The sequence below is a fragment of the Mesoplodon mirus genome (genome assembly GCF_964341445.2).
Source record: "Mesoplodon mirus genome assembly, chromosome: 3".
NCBI classification, from domain to species: Eukaryota; Metazoa; Chordata; class Mammalia; order Artiodactyla; family Ziphiidae; genus Mesoplodon; species Mesoplodon mirus.
In genome coordinates, this window is record NC_138978.1 from 88,776,259 (window position 1) to 88,799,208 (window position 22,950).

The 22,950-nt window shown below is 38.5% G+C and overlaps 1 protein-coding gene across 1 annotated transcript in view; it reads left to right on the forward strand.

Annotated features, from left to right (window-relative positions):
• CCDC18 (coiled-coil domain containing 18) overlaps positions 1-21,955 on the forward strand; it is a 134,485-nt gene extending 112,530 nt beyond the window's left edge. The window contains exons 31-32 of the mRNA XM_082612783.1: positions 4,059-4,113; positions 21,940-21,955. Coding sequence (XP_082468909.1) covers positions 4,059-4,073 — 15 coding nt within the window. The 3' untranslated portion in view covers positions 4,074-4,113; positions 21,940-21,955. The remainder of the gene's footprint in view (positions 1-4,058; positions 4,114-21,939) is intronic.
• The last annotated feature ends 995 nt before the right edge of the window (positions 21,956-22,950 follow it).

Here is a 22,950-nt window from a genome sequence, read left to right on the forward strand (position 1 = left end):
TAAGAAAATCTAGCCGAAGTTAACTTCTGTACACCTATAGTTTTATTTATTGCTAGTGTTTAAAAAAAAAAAAAGGTGGAGCACAAAGTGGAGTCACTTGCCCCTAGGACAGCAAACCAAGACCTAATTGCAGCCTCTCCTAGGAGTGGAATTTTAAGTCAATCATTGGAATTTTCTCATCAGCATTAGCGGGGTAATCTGCCTGATAAGACCCCTGCCACCCTTCCCCCAAAGAAAGGTGACCTTGACTGAAACAATCCTTTCTTTTCTTTTGCTAATAACTATCTTATCCTGCCCAGATTCTGCCTATTAAAGCCTTCCATATTGTACAGCTCCTTTTGTTGCAGGAAGGGGAACCCCTTCCAGGGCCTGAGAGTGGACTCTTGTCTAACACTCAGAAATGAATTGTCCGAGGAGACACATGTGCTGACAAAGCAAGAGACTATTGGGAAGGGGCACCTGGGTGGAGAGCAGGAGGGTAAGGGAACCCAGGAGGACTGCTCTGCCACTGGCTTTCAGTCTCAGGTTTTAAGGTGATGGGATTAGTTTCCAGGTTGTCTCTGGCCAATCATTTTGACTCAGGGTCCTTCCTGGTGGCGCACACATCACTCAGCCAAGATGGATTCCTGTGAGGAGAATTCTGGGAGGGTGGTAGGACATATGGACTGGTGTCTCTCTCCTTTTGACCTTCCCTGAATTACTCCGGTTGGTGGTAACTTGTTAATTCTGCATTCCTTCCCAGGACCTCCTGTTTAAGGTAATTCATGCAAGTGGTTACTATGGTGCCTGGCTAGGGCAGCGGTTTCAGTCAGTGTTTCCCCTAACACTCTGAGCACCTCTCTGTTTACTAAATGAAATGCTATCTGATTCATGCACTATTCATAAAGCCAATTCGATCTTCAAGTATACTTGGTTATATTTTGTTTTTTAACACTAGTGATACTCTGCTGAGTTTTAAATGCATTAACCACTGTTAATGCCAAAAACTTGGCCTCTGTGCACTGATGCCGAACTGAATTTCAGAGACAGAGTTTTGGGTGAAGTAGAAAGGATAGCTTTATTGCTTTGCCAGGCAAAGGGGGATACAGCAGGCTCGTAGCCTCAAAACCCAGGGAGGGGCTTCCCTGGTGGCACAGTGGTTGGGAGTCCGCCGGCCGATGCAGGGGACACGGGTTCGTGCCCCAGTCCGGGAGGATCCCACATACCGTGGAGCGGCTGGGCCCGTGAGCTGTGGCTGCTGGGCCTGCGTGTCCGGAGCCTGTGCTCCGCAGCAGGAGAGGCCACAGCAGTGAGAGGCCCGCATACCGCAGAAAGAAAAAAAAAAAACAAAAAAACAGGGAGTTTGGTGAGGAATTTTATAGCAATAGTTCAAGGGCAGGGTTGCTGATAAGGATCAGGGTATGTGCAGGGCCTGTATTCCTTTAATCTACTCTCAGGTGGTTTCCTGATGAGCTTCTGTGGTTCTCGAGGTTATCAAACTGTGACTTTCTCTCTGGAATGAAGAATGCTTCAAGTAGTTAACATCTTCCATTTGTTGGGAGTTTTAGTTCTGCAGAAGAGCTCAAAGATATTGTTATGTGTATCCCTTGAGGCAGAACCAGGACCCTGCCCCAAGGCTGCGCTATTGTTTTTGGACTGTTCCTCCCTTGTCTGTCTCTGTCCCCTCCCTTCCCTGATTAGCAACAGTTTGAACCTGCCCTTTGGAATTCAGGGAAGGTCATGGAGGCTGAAGCCTATTTTCTACAAACAGTAAACAGGGAACACAGAAAGGCTTCTGTGCCCAGGAGCCCCACAGGGTCCTGCTCGGTTTCACTGTCAATACTCATCATGACTTGAAGCTCACTTGGGACTCATAACTCATGAGCCTCTGTGTTGGCTTAATTTTGTCTTGGACAGAAAGGACTGGCTCTTTTGGTTGCTGAGAACTATATTCGGTGTCCTTTGGAACCTGTGCTAGGACTGATGCTTGATAAATGCTCATCTGTGGGGTTTTTTTCAATTCTCTAATGGTCATTACTTACTGATTATACCTAATCTTGAGGAAAAGGTGTCTGAAGATGTCTTCTCAATGCTTTTTTCTGTAGGACCTCCATTTTTTTTCTTTTCTAATTTCACTGTTTTTTTCTAATGGAAAGTAAGAAGATTCAGAGCTAGGACAGCTACTATTGAAAGAAACTTTGACTTGCTATGGTTTTACTCTTTAACTACCTTCATGGTCATTTACATGTGCATTGCTAATAACTGTGTACCACTTTGTAAAATTTGACATGAAGTATTTTAAATTGGGGTGTAGAACCTTGATGTACAGGCTAGTTCTGGTTCTCAGCTTGTTTCACCCATCACTAAAGTAGACATTGGATTGGTCTCCGATTTAAAAGCAGACTTTTTAAGCTCTTTTAAAAAGCCAAGGAATGTTGTTTAAATGAAACGTTATAAAGAAACACAAATATGTCAATCAGATGCAAAGATAGTTTATCTGATTGAGGGTGAGTTGTGTCTGAGCTTTACCCAATTACTTGCTCACCTCTTTCATGGCTGCTCATGCAAAAACTACAGAGCAGCCTTGGATTAACTTATAAGGAAAATAAGTACAAGCTTAGAGCACCAAGGGAAGGGGAGCACCACAGAGTTTTTTGCCCTAGCTATCATGCCCTTAACGCTTTCACTGCCACACTTGACTATAGTAGACTTTTTTGTTATTGTCTTTATCCACCATATTCCAATTTAATCTACACTGTTAAAAAAATCTTTCTTTGGTATGGTGAATGACTAAAGTTTTAAAGTTTGGTTTGAAGGTGTTGTCAGATATTTACATTTGTTTCCAATTCATGGTGTGAGTTTCACTTCTGTAGAGAGTAAAAACCAGCCGGCTGGGTCCTGATAGCATTTAACTCATCAGTTAATATGTGTAAAGGTGTAAACTAAAGCTCTTTATTTTAAGCAATAGAAGGGCTGGGGGCATCACTATTGGACTGTGCTTAGGACATACATTAGCCCTGCTCCAAAGAGTGCAATCTCAAAGTCCACTGGTGCAGCAGAAAGAACATAGAAATTGGTATGTGAGAAATGTTAAATAAGTGTTAGCTTCCTTTCTTGGAACAAGAAGATCAGCCCCAATACTGATTTTCTTAATGGTTAACTATATTGGCAATTCCATTCACAATAAAGCCTCTACCACAGTAGTATTTTGCTTTCAGACTCCGACAAAAGCTTCAAAACTCACAAAAAGTTACACATGCACACAATTTTGAACACAATTTCAAGGAGTTCACAGACTTCAAGTTAAGAGCTCCTGTTTTAGATTAGAGCAGTAGAAGTGTTGTGAATTAATTAGCTAATTCACAGTTTATTAGGAAGTTGAAAGGAGTATTATTTATCCCTCTTATTTTCAAAAAGAAAGTAGTTTACAAAATATGGTCCTGTATACCGTGCAACGAGATGAAAAATGAGAATTAATAAAATCAGTGATTGGGTAACAATTTAAAGTGGAAAAAAAAACAAGATGAAGTAGGAGTACAGGTAAATACCTAGAGACATGATAATATTTTCAAATTCCTGGCCCAAGCAAAGACCAAGATATGACAAGAATATTTGACCTATAGTATTAGAATCTCCTGAGACTTTTCGCTCTATTTTTCTACTTCTGTATGTTGTGCTCCTTCTTTGTGCAACATTTCTCTCTTGTCTTTTTCCTTTCCTGCTGTTTTTTTCTCCTCTCTTTTTTGTTGACTTTTTTCATGTAGCCCTTCATCTATCTTTCTTACTGTGCCTTCAGTTGAACCATAAAGTGACACCAATGTCTAAATATCTTATTTTTATTGTCACCTGTTTTTGTTTTTAAAATCAATTTAATTTAATTTTGCTCTCCCTCCTAATCCCCCTATCAGATTTATTTCTTTTTCTATCGATGTGGTCCATTACTGACATTCTGATTCATGTTTTTCAACTGACCAAATATTTTCCACTCTTGCTTTAAATTATGCCCCTCATTATTATAGTGGACTTTTAATGCTAAATCAATATTTCAAATAATAATCTATTAATTTGCATTATTCCAGGGAGAAAATTTGTAATTAAAAGAAGACGTTGATGTCATGAAAAATGGAATTTTGGGTACTGTGCTCTGTTTACTTATTATATACAGTTCATACGTCATAGAAACTGTTATTTTATTGCTTTTGAATAAATTTTATATTTTGAATAAATTTTAAGGTTTTTAAAGAAAGTTCTTGCTCTAAAGCTTACTTATACTTTTTGTGAAAATTAATTCACTTTATTTATTGTTTTGGTTTAAACTTGCTACTTTCCTTTTCTTTATTTTTTATGTAGAAATCATTGTTAAAATGCATAATAAGCACATTCAGACTACCATATTATTTGCTTATTTTTCTAGTGATACTTTATTTTTAAAACAAGTAATATGAATTTAGAGCTCATTCTGCCACAGGTTCATAATTGTACTAATAATGGCTAGCTTTTGTTGAATGTTTACCATTTATCAAGCACTATTTTAGGCATTTTATATTTGTTAACTCATTTAATCCACATGACAGTATTGTACATGCCTTAATTTTTTGCAGTACGCAGGCCTCTCACTGTTGTGGCCTCTCCTGTTGCAGAGCACAGGCCCCGGACGTGCAGGCTCAGTGGCCATGGCTCACGGGCCCAGCTGCTCCGCGGCATGTGGGATCCTCCTGGACTGGGGCACGAACCCGTGTCCCCTGCATCGGCAGGCGGACTCTCAACCACTGCGCCACCAGGGAAGCCCGTACATGCCTTAATTTTAAAATGCTTTATTGCTAGTGCAGCTCCAGACCACTGCAATAAAGCGAATACACAGTAAACAAATCAAGCATAATCAAAGTTATGTTTATATAACTATGTATGTTAGTCTGTATAGCATTATGTCTAAGAAAAATCAATGTACATGCCTTAATTTTTAAAATGCTTTATTGGTAACAAATACTAAGCGTTATCTGAGCCTTCAGCATTCATAATCTTTCTTCTGGTGGAGGATCTTTCCTTTGTCTTGGTGGTGGCTGAGGCTGGGGTGTCTGTGGCAATTTCTTAACATAAGACAACAGTGAAGATTGCCACACAAATGGACCCTTCCTTTAACAAACAATTCCCTGTAGCATGCAGTGCTGTTTGACAGCATTTTACCCACAGTAGGACTTCTTTCAGAATTGGAGTCAATCCTCTCAAATCCTGCTTTATCACCTAAGTTGATATAATATTCTAAATCCTTTGTTGTCACTTCAACAGTCTTTACAGCATCTTCACGAGGAGTAGACTCCATCCCTAGGAACTACTCTCTTTGCTCATCCATAAAAAGTAACCCCTCATTCATTCAAGTATTATCATGAGATTGTGACAATTCAGTCAAAACTTCAGGCTCCACTTCTGATTCTAGTTCTCTTGCTGCTTCCTCCACTAAAGTCTTAAACCCCTCCAAGTCATCCAGGAGGTTTGGGATTAACTTCTTCCAAATTCCTATGAGTGTTAATATTTTGACCTCCCATGACTCACAGATGTTCTTAATGGTATTTAGCATGGTGAATCCTTTCCAGTAGGTTTTCAGTTTACTTTGCACAGATCAATCAGAGGAATCACTCACTGTGGCAGCTATAGCCTTACAAAATTTATTTCTCAAATAATAACACTTGAAAGTGTAAATTGCTCCTTGATCCAAGGGCTGCAGAATGGACATTGTGTTAAGCAGGCATGAAGACAACAAAATCTCATTGTACATCTCCATCCAAGCTCTTGGTGACCAGGTGTGTTGTAAATGAGCAGTAATATTTTGAAAGGAATCTTTTTTTCTGAGCAGTAGGTCTCAACAGTGGGATTCAAATATTCAGTAAACCATGTTGTAGACAGATGTACTGTCATCCAGGATTTATTGTTGCATTTACAGAGTGCAGGCAGAGTAGATTTAGCATAATTCTTAAGTGCCGTAGGATTTTCAGAATGGTAAATGAGCATTGGCTTCAACTTCAAGTCACCAGCTATGTTAGCCCCTGACAAGAAAGTCAACCTGTCTTTGAAGCTTTGAAACCAGGTATTGACTTCTCCTCTCTAGCTGTGAAAGTCCTGATGGCATCTTCTTCCAATAGAAGGCTGTTTAGTCTACGCTGAAAGTCTATTGTTTAGTGTAGCCACCTTCATTAATTATCTTAGCTAGATTTTCTGGATAACTTGCAGCTTCTACATCAGCGCTCACTGCTTCACCTTGTACTTTGATGTTGGGAGATGGTGTCTTTCCTTAAACCTCATGAACCAGCCTCTGCTAGCTTCATACTTTTCTTCTGCAGCTTCCTCACCTCTCAGCCTCCATCAAATTGAAGAGAATTAGGGCCTTGATTATGCTTTGGCTTAAGGGAATGTTGTGACTGTTTTGATCTTCTATTCAAATCACTAAAACCTTTTTCACATCAACAATAAGCAACATAAAGTACCTAGGAAAAAATTTAATGTAAGACATGAAGACCTGTATATTAAAAAGTTCAAAACACTGCCAAGACAAAGATTTAAAGAGATAGGGCTTCTCTGGTGGTGCAGTGGTTGGGAGTCCTCCTGCTGATGCAGGGGATGTGGGTTCGTGCCCCAGTCCGGGAGGATCCCGCGTACCGCGGGGCGGCTGGGCCCATGAGCCATGGCCGCTGGGCCTGTGCGTCTGAAGCCTGTACTCCACAGCGGGAGAGGCCACAGCAGTGAGAGGCCCGCGTATTGCAAAAAAAATAATTTAAAAAAAATAGATAGAGAATATATACCACATTCATGATGTTCAATATTGCTAAGATGTCAGTTCTGTCTCAAATTGATATATAGATTCAATGCAGACCCAAACAAAATTCCAACAGATTTTTTTAAAGACTTCGACAGGCTGATTCTAACAGTTAATTGGAAATGTCAAGGACCTAGAGTAGACAAATAATCTTGAAAAAGAACAAAATTGGAGGACTTACACTATACTACCTGATTTCAAGAATTATTATAAAGTTACCATTCAATAGAACTAAAAAGTTCATAAATATATCAGTGGAACATAACAGATTATGTATTTATATATTTATATGATTTAATGTATATTTATATATATATATATACAATATGTAAAGGTATATATTTAACTGATTTTCAGCAAGGCACCAAAGTAATTCAATGTTGAAAGGAAAGCCCTCAACAAATAATGATGGAACTGTTGGAGAAACTTAAGGGGGAAAAAAATAATGTCATTTCTACCTCATATTATATTTTAAAATTAAGTCAGGGTGGATTATAAACCTAAATGTAAAAGCTAAAACTTTAAAGATTCTAGAAGAAACATAGGAGAATAACTTCATGACTTTGGAGTATGTAGAGATTTCTTAGGACCCCAAAAGCACTAGTTATAAAAGTACATAAGTGACTTGATCAAAATGAAAAGCTTCTCTTAAATCTCTCAACATTAAGAAAATGAAAACGCATACTACAGAGAGAGAGCTATAAATATATGAGACAGAAAACTTGCATTCAAAATTTGTAAAAAAACTCACTATAAATTAAAATTCGTAATCCCAATTTAAAAATTGGTAAGGGGACTTCCCTGGCTGTCCAGTGGTTAAGACTCCATGCTCCCAATGCAGGGGGCCTGGGTTCAATCCCTGGTTGGGGAACTAAGATTCCACATGCTGCACAGCATGGCCAAAAAAACAAAAAAAAAAAAAGGCAAAAGACTTAAACAGATACTTCACAGAATAATATATGTGAGTGGTCATGTGCACATTTAAAAGTGTTCAACATCTGTAGTCATTAAGAAAATAAAGATAAAACCACAATAGGCTACCCATGAGAATAGCTAATATTAACAAATAAACAAACAAACAAAAAGAATAGCTAATATTAAAATAACTGGTAACACCAAATGATGTGGAACATCTGGAATCACTTTGGAAAATTCTTTGGTAGTTCCTTTTAATTTCTACATACAGCTATTATATGATCCAGCAATACCACTCCTAGGTATTTAGCCAAAAGAAATGAAAATATACGTCCACCAAAAGACTTGTACATTAATGTTCATAGTACCATTTCTCATTTATAGCCAAAAACTAGAAAAACTCAAATGTCCATGAGTATAAGAATGAATAGGCAACTTGATACATTCATACAGTTAAGTACTATAAAAAAGAATAAACTGTTATACAGAATAAATGGATACATATCAAAAATATACTGAATGAAAAAAGCTATACATAAAACTAAATACTGGGCTTCCCTGGTGGCACAGTGGTTGAGGGTCCGCCTGCCGATGCAGGGGACGTGGGTTCGTGTCCCAGTCCGGGAAGATCCCGCATGGCGTGGAGTGGCTGGGCCCGTGAGCCATGGCCGCTGGGCCTGTGCGTCCGGAGCCTGTGCTCCGCAACGGGAGAGGCCACAGCAGTGAGAGGCCCGCGTACCGCAAAAAACAACAACAACAAAAAAAACTAAATACTATATGACTCCATTTATATGAATTTTAAGAACAAACAAAACTGATATATAATAGAAATCAAAACAGTGCTTGTCTCTCAAGGGTGGGGAATTGAATAGAAAAGGGACAGGAGAGACCTCCCTGGTGGCACAGTGGTTAAGAATCTGCCTGCCAATGTAGGGGACCCTGGTTCGATCCCTGGTCTGGGAAGATCCCACATGCCGCGGAGCAACTAAGCCTGTGTGCCACAACTAACGAGCCTGCGCTCTAGAGCCCATGAGACACAACTACTGAGGCCGTATGCCACAACTACTGAAGCCCACACACCTAGAGCCCGTGCTCCGCAGCAAAGGAAACCACTGCAATGAGAAGCCTGTGCATCGCAACAAAGAGTAGCCCCCGCTTGCCGCAACTAGAGAAAGCCCACGTGCAGCAACGAAGACCCAAAGCAGCCAAACAAACAAAATAAATAAATAAATAAATAAAATTTAAATGCCAATCTTTAAAAAAAAAGTGCTTTAAAAAAAGAAGAAGAGGGACAGGAGGAAACTTTCTGAGATAATAGAAATGTTCTATCTTGATTAGGTTGTTTGCTACATAGGTATATATGTTTGACAAAACTCATTGACTTATGTGCTTACAAGAGCTGAATTTCACTGTTCATAAATTCTATATTAATAATAAAAATTTAGATATTTAGAAAGAAGATATGGGCTTTGAGATAATATGGATCTGGATTTGATCCTTGTTTCTTTACTTTTATAAGCACATGACGTGGAGCTAGTTATTGAATAACTGAACTTTAGTCTCCTTAAATGTAAAATAGAAGCAGTAGATACCTCAGCAGTTTATGGTGAAGATAAAATTAGATAATGCACATGAAATACTAGTATACTACCTGAATAGAGTAAATACTCAATAGATAATAACTGCTATCATTGAGGCAGTGTAATGATGAGGTCAAGAATGTGGGCTTTAGACCAGATTATTTCTGAACCAGTTCAGAGCCTGGCTTTGCCACCAATTTACTGTGTCACTTTGGACAAGTTATTTAATCTCTCTGTGCCTTTGTTTCCTTAATTATAAAGTAGAATAACGGCACATACCTTAAATGGTTGTTATGAGTATTAAACAAGTCAAATACACTTAGAGCACTTAGAATACTACCTGGCACATAGTAAGTGAACAGTGAATGCTAACTGTTACCTGCTGTTATTATTCATTTTCTTATTCAACCTAGATATTATGATGGTCTGTCTCTTCAAATCACTCCCTTGCCATTATCCTGAAATTGTTAGCTCTTTGGTTACATGGAAAAGCTTTACTGAATTTATTATCTGTCCTTTTTTTCCCTATATTTAAGTTGTTATATATTGAGAAAAGCATACAACCATGCTGTGGTGAAGACTACTAATTTTTCACCAAAATCAGTTCTTTTCCTTTTTCTATAATTACAGAGTTTTAGCTGGGCCAGTGGCCAGACACTGTATTTCCCATCCTCTCCAGTGACTAAGTTCTCATCAGAAGACTACAAGCAGAAATGTGTAAAACTTCAGGTGTGGGCATTAAAATATTACATATGTGCTCCTCCAAGGTCTTTTCCTTTCTCTAGAGCTGGAATTGCCTGCAACCCAACTTCAATCATATAGATGAGGAAAACACCATAGTAGATGGCAGAAAAACAATATAGAAAGAACCTGCATGCCTATGTGACCTGGAGCACTTTCCTTGGACTATTACATGAGAGAGAAATGAAATTCTGTCTTTTTAAGCAACTGAATTTTGAGGATCTCTTTGTAAAGTAGCTTAACCTTACCCTAATTTTACACCATTGCCTAAAAAGTCTTTGTATTAATCTTTATCTCCACTTGGATCAAATCTTAACTACTTCTCTTAAGTCTGTCATGACACCCACACACAGATACATATTTAGCAGGTGACTTTACCTCCTGCTTCAAAAATGAATGGCAGCCATCAGAAGAGAATTCCTACAATTTCCTGCTCCTACATTTACAAACTTAATCTGCAATCTTTGTTATCTGAGTGAAGTCTAGGTTTCCCTTTAGGCAATCCGTTTCCCTGTATTTTGGATCCCTTTCTGTATCCTCAGGGACTTTCCTTCATCAGTTATCTCGTCTCATCTCTACTGTCTTTTCCTGTGCACTAGCTTTTTCTCATCAACATTAAACATATCCAAGTCTTGCCTAACCTAAAAAAGAAAAATCTTTTCCTCAATCCCACATCCTCAGTCTAGCTACCCATCTTGTCATGCACTTACATGGCCCAGATTCTTGAAAGAGTTCATTAAACTAGCTGCTTCCGTTTCATTTCCCCTCCCTTCTCATGTGCCTGCAAGAAATCTAGCTTTTTGGGGCATTTCCCAGGCATATCCCAGAAGCCCCCCCATGAATGCTTTATGTCCATTTTTTTAAATACATCTTTATTGGAGTATAATTGCTTTACAATGTTGTGTTCGTTTCTGCTGTACAATAAAATGAATCAGCTATATTCGTACATACATCCCCATATCCCCTCCCTCTTGAGCCTCCCTCCCACCCTCCCTATCCCACCCCTCTAGGTCATCACAAAGCACTGAGCCGATCTCCCTGTGCTATGCAGCAGCTTCCCACTAGCTAGCTATTTTACATTTGGTACTGTATGTATGTCAGTGCTACTCTGTCACTACGTCCCGGCCTCCCCTTCCCCACCATGTCCTCAAGTCCATTCTCACCATCTGCATCTTTATTCCTGCCCTACCACTAGGTTCATCGGTACCATTTTTCTAGATTCCATATATATGCATTAGCATATGGTATTTGTTTTTCTCTTTCTGACTTACTTCACTCTGTATGACAGACTCTAGGTCCATCCACCTCACTACAAATAACTCAATTTCGTTCCTTTTTATGGCTGAGTAATATTCCATTGTATATATGTGCCACATCTTCTTTATCCATTCATCTGTTGATGGACATTTAGGTTGTTTCCATGCCCTGGCTATTGTAAATAGTGCTGCAATGAACATTGTGGTACATATATCTTTTTGAATTAATGGTTTTCTCAGGCTGTATGCCCAGTAGTGGGATTGTTGGGTCATATGGTAGTTCTATTTTTAGTGTTTTAGGGAATCTCCATAGTGGCTCTATCAATTTACATTCCCAGCAACAGTGCAGGAGGGTTCCCTTTTCTCCACACCCTCTCCAGGTGTTTCTAGAATTTCTCCACACCCTCTCCAGGTGTTTCTAGAATTTACTGTTTCTAGATTTTTTGATGATGGCCATTCTGACTGGTGTGAGGTGATACCTCATTGTGGTTTTGATTTGCATTTCTCTGATGATTAGTGATGTTGAGCATCTTTTCATGTGTTTGTTGGCCATCTGTATGTCTTTTTTGGAGAAATGTCTATTTATGTCCTTTAAATTCACCCTGGTTGTCAGTTGTCACCTTAGCCAGAGAGGCAAAACTAACAGTATAGATACCCTAACTGGCCATTCTAAACCTTTGATTTACTTTAAAACTATTTAAGAGATGCATGCATAATAGATGAGACCATATTTTGTTTTCAGTAGATGTCCAATTAATTCCACTTTGTTCTAATTTCATGGTTACCGTGTAACCTTGTAATTATACCTTTGCTTCCCACACAACTTTTTATTAGTAAAATGAGGATATAATAATGTGCCAGTATGACTGTCTAGTAAATTTCACTTATAAATTAGTATTTGTTTTAAATATCAGTCATTCATGAATGATTGCCATGAATCAGATTTTCTGAGTGACTAGATTCTGTTATCTATAAAGCTGAGGATCAAGCCATAGGCCACAGTAGCTTCATGAGGGAATACCATGACATGGCTCTCTTTTGAAGAGTCAGTTTGCTGTCTGAAGATAAAACCCTACAGCTTGCTATACACATATAGTTTAAAAAAAAAAAAGTATACACTAATAGGCAGAGTGAACACAGTGCATTCTTACTCAGGACAAATAAAACAACTTTTTGTTGGCAGAGAAGAGGGGTATTGTTCTTAAATCTGTGCCCCTCTCAAGGGAAGATTTTTTAAGACCTAGGAGGCGCCAAACTCGTTTTGTACTTAATGGATTGACAAAACAACTATAGAATAAAAGCAAGTTATAATTTAAATGTGAAGGAGTACTAGAAAATTTTAGAATTAATACATTGTAAATTAGGTCAAACTTTTGTTAGAGATAGGATCACTATTTCAAATGCTACTGTCAGTGGCTCTGTTTATTTAACCAAGTAATGAAAACCAACGTGACCTCATAAGCTCAAGTCTAAAAGAAACTAAGTCCAGCTTGAAAGAAAACAAATTTCAGCTATAAGGAAGATATTTAATCAAAATGAAAAAGTATAGATACAGTAATGAAAATATTAAATTTTCATTTTATTACTCTGTGTCATATAAAATACACCATTTCCTCTATCAAAGCTTGACGTTTACTTAGCAGATTAGTAAAAGTTTCTTAAACAAAATGGTGATGAGCTTACTGAAAGAATTGTGTAATTCAATAAATATCTGGTTTTGTTCTCTGTACCTACTGAGATATTGTAGGGATGTGGAGAACTAGGAAGATGAGAGAAGTTGGGTATAAGGCATTTTGACAGCCTAAGATTCTGGAGACCTATTTTTGTTACTCGTGATTAAAATTCTAAGGAAATTTTTGAGCTTTTTTTTAAGAGAACAGTCTGTACTAAGGAGTTTCACTGAGGCTTGGTGGAATAAGACTCATCTGTGAAATACACCAATGGGTGATTATTGAATCCCTCGTTCAGGAATAGATGTACAAAAATAAATGTAGCTTAAGAAGTTATGCTAAATGAAACCTGGGAGAAGAATCATGATGACACTCAACTGAGTGAGGATTAAAGAACAGATAAACAAGTGATTTAACTGTAGGAGATACTATGGGCCATACCAACTATTTGTGGACAAGTCTTTCTTAATACTGGTCAGGAAATTGGTACAAAGGCATGGTACAATAGTGATGGATGATTTCAACTCTCCAGTCAGCTACTATACATTCTATTCTGTTAAAAATAGAGCAGTTGATTAAAAAGGGGCCTGAGTACCAGGATAATGATGTAAGTAATGTAGAGAGCTGCTACTTTGGATTTTATTCTGATTGACAATTAATGGCTTTGAAAAATGACAGAAATGAGCATGTCAGCTTGGAATTAGTAAAATCTGGGCCTGCTGGGCATAGTCAGAAATGTACCTTCAGGGAATTCCCTGGTGGTCCAGTGGTTAGGTTGTGGGCTTTCACTGCCATGGGCCCAGGTTTGATCCCTGGTTGGGGAACTAAGATCCCACAAGCCATGCAGCACAGCCACACAAAAAAAAAAAGAAAAAAGAAATGCCTTCAATTTTAGGAAAAAATATTTCAAAGATTAGGAGAAAAACCTGGCAATCTAAATGTCCATCAACAGATGAATGAATAAAGAAGATGAGGTATATACAGAATGGACTACTATTCAGCCATAAAAAAACAAAACAAAGAATGAAATAATGCCATTTGCAGCAACATGGATGGACCTAGAGATTATCATACTAAGTGAAGTAAGTCAGAAAGAGAAAGACAAATACCATATGTTATCACTTATATGTGTAATCTAAAATATGACGTAAGTGAACTTATTTAGGAAACAGGAATAGACTCAAAGACTTAGAAAACAAACTTATAGTTACCATAGTGGGGTGGGGGGAGGATAAATTAGGAGTTTGGGATTAGCAGATACAAACTGCTATATATAAAGTAGATAAACAACAAGGTCCTACTGTATAGCACAGGGAACTATATTCAATATCCTGTAATAAACCATAATGGAAAAGAATATATATATATATATATATATAATCACTGAATCACTTTGCTGCACACCAGAAATGAATAGAACATTGTAAATCAACTATATTTCAATTTTTAAAAAATTACTAGGGCCAGCAGTACATACAAGCCATCTGGAGTCTATGTTAATGCTCCTGAATTTTGTCAAAATAATCTTCAGGGACCTCAATTGTCTTGACAGTCCATAAAACCATTTTGCATGTCATGATACCATATATATAGTATATTGATGCCATACTAGTCAGACTTGGCAAGCAGGAAATGACAAATACTCTTGATGCTCTAGTAAGATACATACTTGCCAGAGAATGGAAGAAAAGTCCTGTAAAGATTCAGACACTGCCACATCATTGACATCTTCAAGATTCCAGTGGTCTGGGGATTAATGAAACAACCCTGCTAAGTAAAGGGCAAGTTATTATTCCTTACTCCATACGACTGAGAAAGAGACACAACACTTGATGGGTCTATTTGGATTTTGGAAACAGTATATACTGCTCCAAACCATTTACTGGGGAATTTAGAAGGTTGTCAGATTTAAGTGAGGATGATTATGCTGTAGGTCCAGGCTGCAATGCAAATTGCCCTGCTGCTCAGATCATATGATTTGGCAGATCCCTTGCTGGTAGAGGATCCATGGTAGATAAAAACAGTAAGAGGAATCTCTCACAAGCCCTAATGAGAGAGCTGTAGCACAAACACCCTGGGGTTCTGAAGCAAAGTCATACTTTCTGCAGCAGAGAACTACATGCTTTTTGAAAAGCATCTCCTGCCATGCTATTGAGCACATGTACACGAGACATCAAGTGACTATGTGACAAGAGCTGTCCATTATTAGCTAATTTAGCAGTAATCTATTATAAAATGAAAACAATAGGTCAGAGACCAAGCTTGGGGAGATTTAAAAGGAACAAGTAAGCTACATAAAAAAGGGATCTAGACCCCCATGTCACCATCTCTTTTACAGTAACATGTCTCCTTTAGTTTACACCTACATGACTTTATTGGGGGGATGGTCTGTAGGATGGATGATGGAGGAGGAAAAAGCTTAGACTTGGTTTAAAGAGGAATTGACTCCATACAGGCCATGTGGGTCCTTGGCGGCATAGGAAGGAAGCCGAGGGGAGAACAGGAAAGACAGACATGAGGGGCCCTCGGCGAGGATTGGGAGAGGAGCGGAGGGTGATTGCCCCACCCACTCAGGCACCAGGAGCCTCCTGAGCTCCCAGGTGAGGTCCCCTGCCCTCTGAGACCAGGGGTGGGAGGCACGCCTGGGCCCCTTCTGTTCCTTGAGCCTAAGCCCCACAGCCTACAGCCCTCAGGGCCTTTTCCAGCCCTGTGGGTCCTAAGCATAGGCCCCACCCACTGCCTAAACCTAGCCCTTAGGCCCCGCCCTCCACAGCCAAGGTCTTTCCGCCCCCCCCTTTTTTTTGTTTTTCTTTTCCCTCCTCTTTTTTACTATTGTGGTATTCATGTACCTTCCAGTTGTTGATTCATCTATAGTTTTATTTTTATATTCTTTCTAACATATCTGTTAGTTACCTAGTCTAATTTTATTTTTTACTTTGTTATTTTTCTCTCCTTTTTTTTTTTTTTTTTTTGCCACCTCACGTGGCTTGCGAGATCTTCATTCATGAGCCCGGGGTCAGGGTGAAGCTCCTGCAGTGGGAGCTCTGAGTCCCAACCACTGGACTAACAGAGAACCTCAGACCCCAGGGAATATTCATCGGAGTGAGGTCTCACAGAGTTCCTCATCTCAACACCAAGACACAGCTTTACCCAAGAGCCTACCAACTCCAGTGTTGGAAACCTTAGGCCAAACAACCAGTAAGAAAGGAACACAATCCCACTCATTAAAAAAAAAAAAAATGAGATGGCAAAAAAATACATCACAGATGAAGGAGCAAGGTAAAAACCTACAAGACTAAATAAATGAAGAGGAAATAGGCAATCTACCTGAAAAAGAATTCAGAGTAATGATAAGATGATCCAGAATCTCAGAAATAGAATGGAGACCTGGATTGAGAAAATACAAGAAATGTTTAACAAAGATCTAGAAGAACTACAGAATGAACAAACAGAGATGAAGGACACAATAACTGAAGTGAAAAATACACTAGAAGGAATCAATAACAGAATAACTGAGGCAGAAGAATGAATAAGTTAGCTGGAAGACAAAATGGTGGAAATAACCTCTGAGGAACAGAATAAAGAAAAAAGAATGAAAAGAATTGAAGACAACCTCAGAGACCTCTGGGACAACACTAAACGCATCAACGTTCGAATTATAGGGGTCCCAGAAGAAGAAGACAAAAAGAAACGGTCTGAGAAAATACTTGAAGAGATTATAGTCAAAAACTTCCCTAACATGGGAAAGGAAATAGTCACCCAAGTCCAGGAAGCACAGAGAGTCCCATACAGGATAAACCATAGGAAAAACACACTAAGACACATCTTAATCAAACTAACAAAAATTAAATTCAAAGAAAAAATAATAAAAGCAGCAAGGGAAAAACAAAAAATAACATACAAAGGAATCCCCATAAGGTTATCAGCTGATTTTTCAGTGTAAACACTGCAGGCCAGAAGGGAGTGAGAGGATATACTTAAAGTGATGAAAGAGAAAAACCTACAACCAAGATACTCTACCCAGCAAGGATCTCATTCAGATTCAATGGAGAAGTCAAAAACTTTTCAGACAAGCAAAAGCTGAGAGAATTCAGCACCATCAAGCCAGCTTTACAACAAATGCTAAAGAAACTTCTTTAGATGGGAAACACAAGAGGAGAAAAAGACCCACAAAAACAAACCCAAAAGAAATAAGAAAATGTTAATAGGAACATACTTATCGATAATAACCTTGAATGTAAATGGATTAAATGCCCCAACCAAAAGACACAGACTGGCTGAATGGATACAAAAACAAGACCTGTGTATATGCTGTCTACAAGAGACCCACTTCAGACCCAGGGACACATACAGACTGAAAGTGAGGAGATGGAAAAAGATATTCCATGCAAATGGAAATGAAAAGAAAGCTGGAGTAGCAATACTTGTATCAAATAGAATAGACTTTAAAATAAAGACTGTTACAAGAGATAAGGAGGGACACTACATAATGATCAAAGGATCAACCCAAGAAGAAGATATAACAATTACCAATGTTTATGCGCCCAGCATAGGAGCACCTCAGTACATAAGGCAAATGCTAACAACCATGAAAGGAGAAATTGACAGTAACACAATAATAGTAGGGGACTTTAACACCCCACTTACACCAATGGAGATCATTATTATTATTATTATTATTATTATTATTATTAACATAATAAAGGCCATCATCCTAACAGAAAATAAATAAGGAAACACAAGCTTTAAATGACACAATAGGCCAGGTAGATTTAATTGATATTTATAGAACATTCCACACAAAACTGGCAGAATTCACTTTCTTCTCAAGTGCACACAGAACATTCTGCAGGATAGATAATATCTTGGGTCACAAATCAAGCCTCAGAAAATTTAAGAAATTTGAAATCATATCAAGCATCTTTTCTGACCACAGTGCTATGAGATTGGAACTCAATTACAGGAAAAAAACAGTAAAAAACACAAACACATGGAGGGTAAACAGTGCACTACTAAATAACAGATCACTGAAGAAATCAAAGAAGAAATTTAAAAAACATAGAAACAAAGGACAAAGAAAACACGATGACCCAAAACCTATGGGACACAGCAAAAGCAGTTCTAAGAGGGAAGTTTATAGCAATTCAATCTCACCTCAAGAAACAAGAAAAGGGGCTTCCCTGGTGGCGCAGTGGTTGAGAATCTGCCTGCTAATGCAGGGGACATGGGTTTGAGCCCTGGTCTGGGAAGATCCCACATGCCACGGATCAACTAGGCCCGTGAGCCACAACTACTGAGCCTGCGCGTCTGGAGCCTGTGCTCCGCCACAAGAGAGGCCCGTGCACCGTGATGAAGAGTGGCCCCCGCTTGCCACAACTAGAGAAAGCCCTCACACAGAAACAAAGACCCAACACAGCCAAAAAAAAAAAAAAAAGAAACAAGAAAAATCTCAAGTAAACAATCTAACCCTACCTTTAAAACAACTAGAGAAGAACAAATAAAACCCAAAACCAGTAAAAGGAAAGAAATCATAAAAATCAGAGCAGAAATAAATGAAATATAAATGAAGAAAACAATAGCAAAGATCAGTAAACCTAAAAGCTGGTTCTTTGAGAAGATAAACAAGATTGATTAACCCTTAGCCAGACTCATCAAGAAAAAAAGGGGTAGGATGCAAATCAATAAAATTAGACATGAAAAAGGAGAAATCACAACTGACTGCAGAAATACAAAGGATTATAAGAGATTGCTGCAAACAACTGTATGCCAATAAAATGGACAACCATGAAGAAATGGAAACATTCTTGGAAAAGTACAAATTTCCAAGACTGAACCAGGAAGAATTAGAAAATATAAAGAGACCTATCACAAGTAATGAAATTGAAACCATAATTTAAAATTTTCCAACAAACAAGAGTCCAGGACCACAAGGCTTCACAGGTGAATTCTATCAAACATTTAGAGAAAAGCTAACACCAATCCTTGTCAAACATTTCCAAAAAATTGCAGAGGGAGAAACACTCCCAAATTCATTCTACAAAGTCACCATCACCCTGATACCAAAACCAGAAAAAGATATCACAAAAAAAGAAAATTATAGGCCAATATCACTGACAAACATAGATGCAAAAATCCTGAACAAAATACTAGCAAACAGAATCCAACAGCACATTAAAAGGATCAGACACCATGATCAAGTGCAATTTATCCCATGGATGCAAGGATTCTTCAATATACACAAATCAATCAATGTGATACATCACAGTAACAAATTAAGGAATAAAAATGATATAATCATCTCAATAGATGCAGGAAAAGCTTTTGACCAAATTCAACAACCATTTATAATAATAAAAAAAAAAACTCTCCATAAAGTGGGCATAGAGGGAACCTACCTCAACATAATAAAGGCCATATATGACAAACCCACAGCAAGCATCATAGTCAATGGTGAAAAACTGAAAGCATTTCCTCTAAGGTCAGGAACAAGACAAGGATGTCCACTCTCGCCACTCTTATTCAGCATGGTTTTGGAAGTCCTAGCCACAGCAATCAGAGAAGAGAAAGAAATAACGGAATACAAATTGGAAAAGAAGAAGTAAAACTGTCACTGTTTGCTGATGACATGACACTATACATAGAAAATGCTAAAGATGCCACCAGAAAACTACTAGAACTAATCAATGAATTTAGTAAGGTTGCAGGATACAAAATGAATGCACAGAAATATCTTGCATTCCTCTACACCAACAATGAAAAAATCAGAAAGAGAAATTCAGGAAACACTCCCATTTACCATTGCAACAAAAAAGAATAAAATACCTAGGAATAAACATGCCTACAGAGGCAGAAAACTTGTACTCAGAAAACTATAAAACACTGATGAAAGAAATAAAAGATGACATAAACAGATGGAGAAATATACCATGTTCTTGGATTGGAAGAATCAATTTTGTGAAAATGACTGTACTACCCAAAGCAATCTACAGATTCAATGCAATCCCTATCAAACTACCAATGGCATTCTTCACAAAACAAAAAATTTTACAATTTGTATGGAAACACAAAAGACCCCGAATAGCCAAAGCAATCTTGAGAAAGAAAAACGGAGGTGGAGGAATCAGGCTCCCCGACTTCAAAGCATACCACAAAGCTACAGTAATCAAGACAATATGGTACTGGCACAAAAACAGAAATACAGATCAATGGTACAGGATAGAATACCCAGAGATAAACCCATGCACCTATGCTCACCTAATTTACAACAAAGGAGGTAAGAACATACAGTGGAGAAAAGACAGCCTATTCAATAAGTGGTGCTGGGAAAACTTTACAGCTACATGTAAAAGAATGAAATTAGAACACTACCTAACGTCATACACAGAAATAAACTCCAAATGGATTAAAGACTTAAGTGTAAGACCAGACACTATAAAACTCTTAGAGGAAAACATAGGAAAAACTCTCTTTGACATAAACCACAGCAAGATCTTTTTTGACCCACCTCCTAGAGTGACAGAAATAAAATCAAAAGTAAACAAATGGGACTTAATTAAACTTAAAAGCTTTTGCACAATAAAGGAAACCATAAACAAGACAAAAAGACAACCCTCAGAATGGGAGAAAATATTTGCAAATGAAACAACAGACAAAGGATTAATCTCCAAAATATACAAATAGCGTATGGAGCTCAAGATCAAAACAACAAACAATCCAGTTAAAAAATGGGGGGAAGACCTAAATAGACATTTCACTCAGAAAGACATACAGATGGCCAAGAGGCACATGAAAAGATGCTCAACATCACTAATTAGAGAAATGCAAATCAAAACTACAATGAGGTATCACCTCACTCACGCAGGTCAGAATGGCCATTATCAAAAAATCTAGAAGCAATAAATGCTGGAAATGGTGTGGTGAAAAGGGAACCCTCCTGCACTGTTGGTGGGAATGTAAATTGATACAACCACTATGGAAAACAGTGTGGAGGTTCCTTAAAAAACTAAAAATAGAACTATCATATGACCCAGCAATCCCACTACTGGACATATACCATGAGAAAACCATATCTCAAAAAGATACATTTACCACAATGTTCATTGCAGCACTATTTACAGTAACCAGGACATGGAATCAACCTAAATGTCCATTGACAGATGAATGGATAAAGAAGATGTGGCACATATATACAATGGAATATTACTCAGCCATAAAAAGAAACGAAATTGAGTTATTTGTAGTGAGGTGGATGGACCTAGAGTCTGTCATACAGAGTGAAGTAAGTCAGAAAGGGAAAAACAAATACCGTATGCTAACGCATATATATGGAATCTAGAAAAAAAGTGGTACTGATGAACCTAGTTGCAGGGCAGGAATAAAGAGGTAGACATAGGGAATGAACTTGAGGACATGGGGTGGGAGGGCAAAGGTGGGGCGAAGTGAGAGTAACATCGACATATATACACTACCAAATGTAAAATGATTGGCTGGTGGGAAGCAGCAGCATAGCACAGGGAGATTGGCTTGGTGATTTGTGATGACCTAGAAGGGTGGGATAGGGAGGATGGGAGGGAGGCTCAAGAGGGAGGGGATATGGGGACATGTGTATGCATATGGCTGATTGGCTTTGTTGTGCAACAGAAACTAACAAAATATTGTAAAGTAATTATAACCCAATAAAGATCTATTAAAAACAAACAAACAAAATATGGAATGATGCTAAACTTCCCCTCAGTGGTGAGGGGAAGTCTTCTAAGTGGACAGAACTGTGAGAAGAACCTAGACATCAACTTTTAAGGGAGAGGTAGCTTGAGGTAAGAATGTACATGGACTCCAAGACAGTGGCAGGTGACTTAGCTAGTTGGTAAGGGGCCTTGGAAGCATCAATAATAGAAAATTGGAGACAAGGACGTTTGGGAGAAAGCCATGTAGATGAATCTATGAGAATGAGTACAAAATGTGTACCTCTTTGTGTTCTCATGTCATTGCAGAACATCCAGCATGGAGGAGACACTCAACAACTCAACAAGATAAATCAGGTGGATATCACCCAATGTCTTGTGTCGTCTTCTCAGCCATCTTGATACTTGTGCCCCTGAATGGAGTAGCCATGGTAGAAAAATGGAGTTTATCCCTGGATTCCCTCTCACCAAGGCTGATCTAGCTACTGCCACAGCTGTATGTCCGGCTCATCAGCAGCAGATACCATTGCTGAGCCCTTGATGTGTTACCATCCCTCAAGGAGGCCTCCTAGCCTTTTGGTAGTAAGCTGATTACACTCATCCTTTCTGGAATTGATAACTATAAGTGGGTTTGCCTTCCCTGCTCACAATACCTTCACAGACCCCCTGTCTGAGGTCTTAGAGAGTGTCTGATTTATCAATATTGGATTCCACATAACAGCCCTTTGGAACAAGGGTCCTATTCTATCGCAAAGGAGGTGCATGCACCAATGTGCAAATGATCTCAGGATCCACTGTTTATACCACATACTGTATCACCCCAAAGCAACCAAACTAATAGGATATTAGAATGGCCTCAAACAGTCAGCTAAGGTACCAGCTTGAGGCCACAATTCAATAGAGCACTGCCCTCCAGAATGCAGTATATGCAATGGCTGATATATTTTCCTCTAGCCCCAGTAGCTAGAATATACAGGTCCAGGAGCTAAAGGGTAGAAGTAGGGTTTGCCCCTCCCTCTCACCATCATCAGTAAGCCATTGCAAAGTTTATACTTCCCATTCCCACAATTCTAGGCTTTGCTGGATTAAGAATTCTACATTCTTGGGTGGTGGGTGAGAGGAGTGATATTACGAGAGATATAGTAATCATTTCACTGAATCTAAAACTGCAAGTACTGCCTGGTTACTCTGGACTCCTTATGCCAGTGGACTAAACAACCAATCAAACAAAAATGGTTACTGGTGAGGGTAATCAATCCTGTTGTATCATAAATAACAAAGCTTATTTTTATATGATGAAGGCAAGGACTGTGTCTAAAA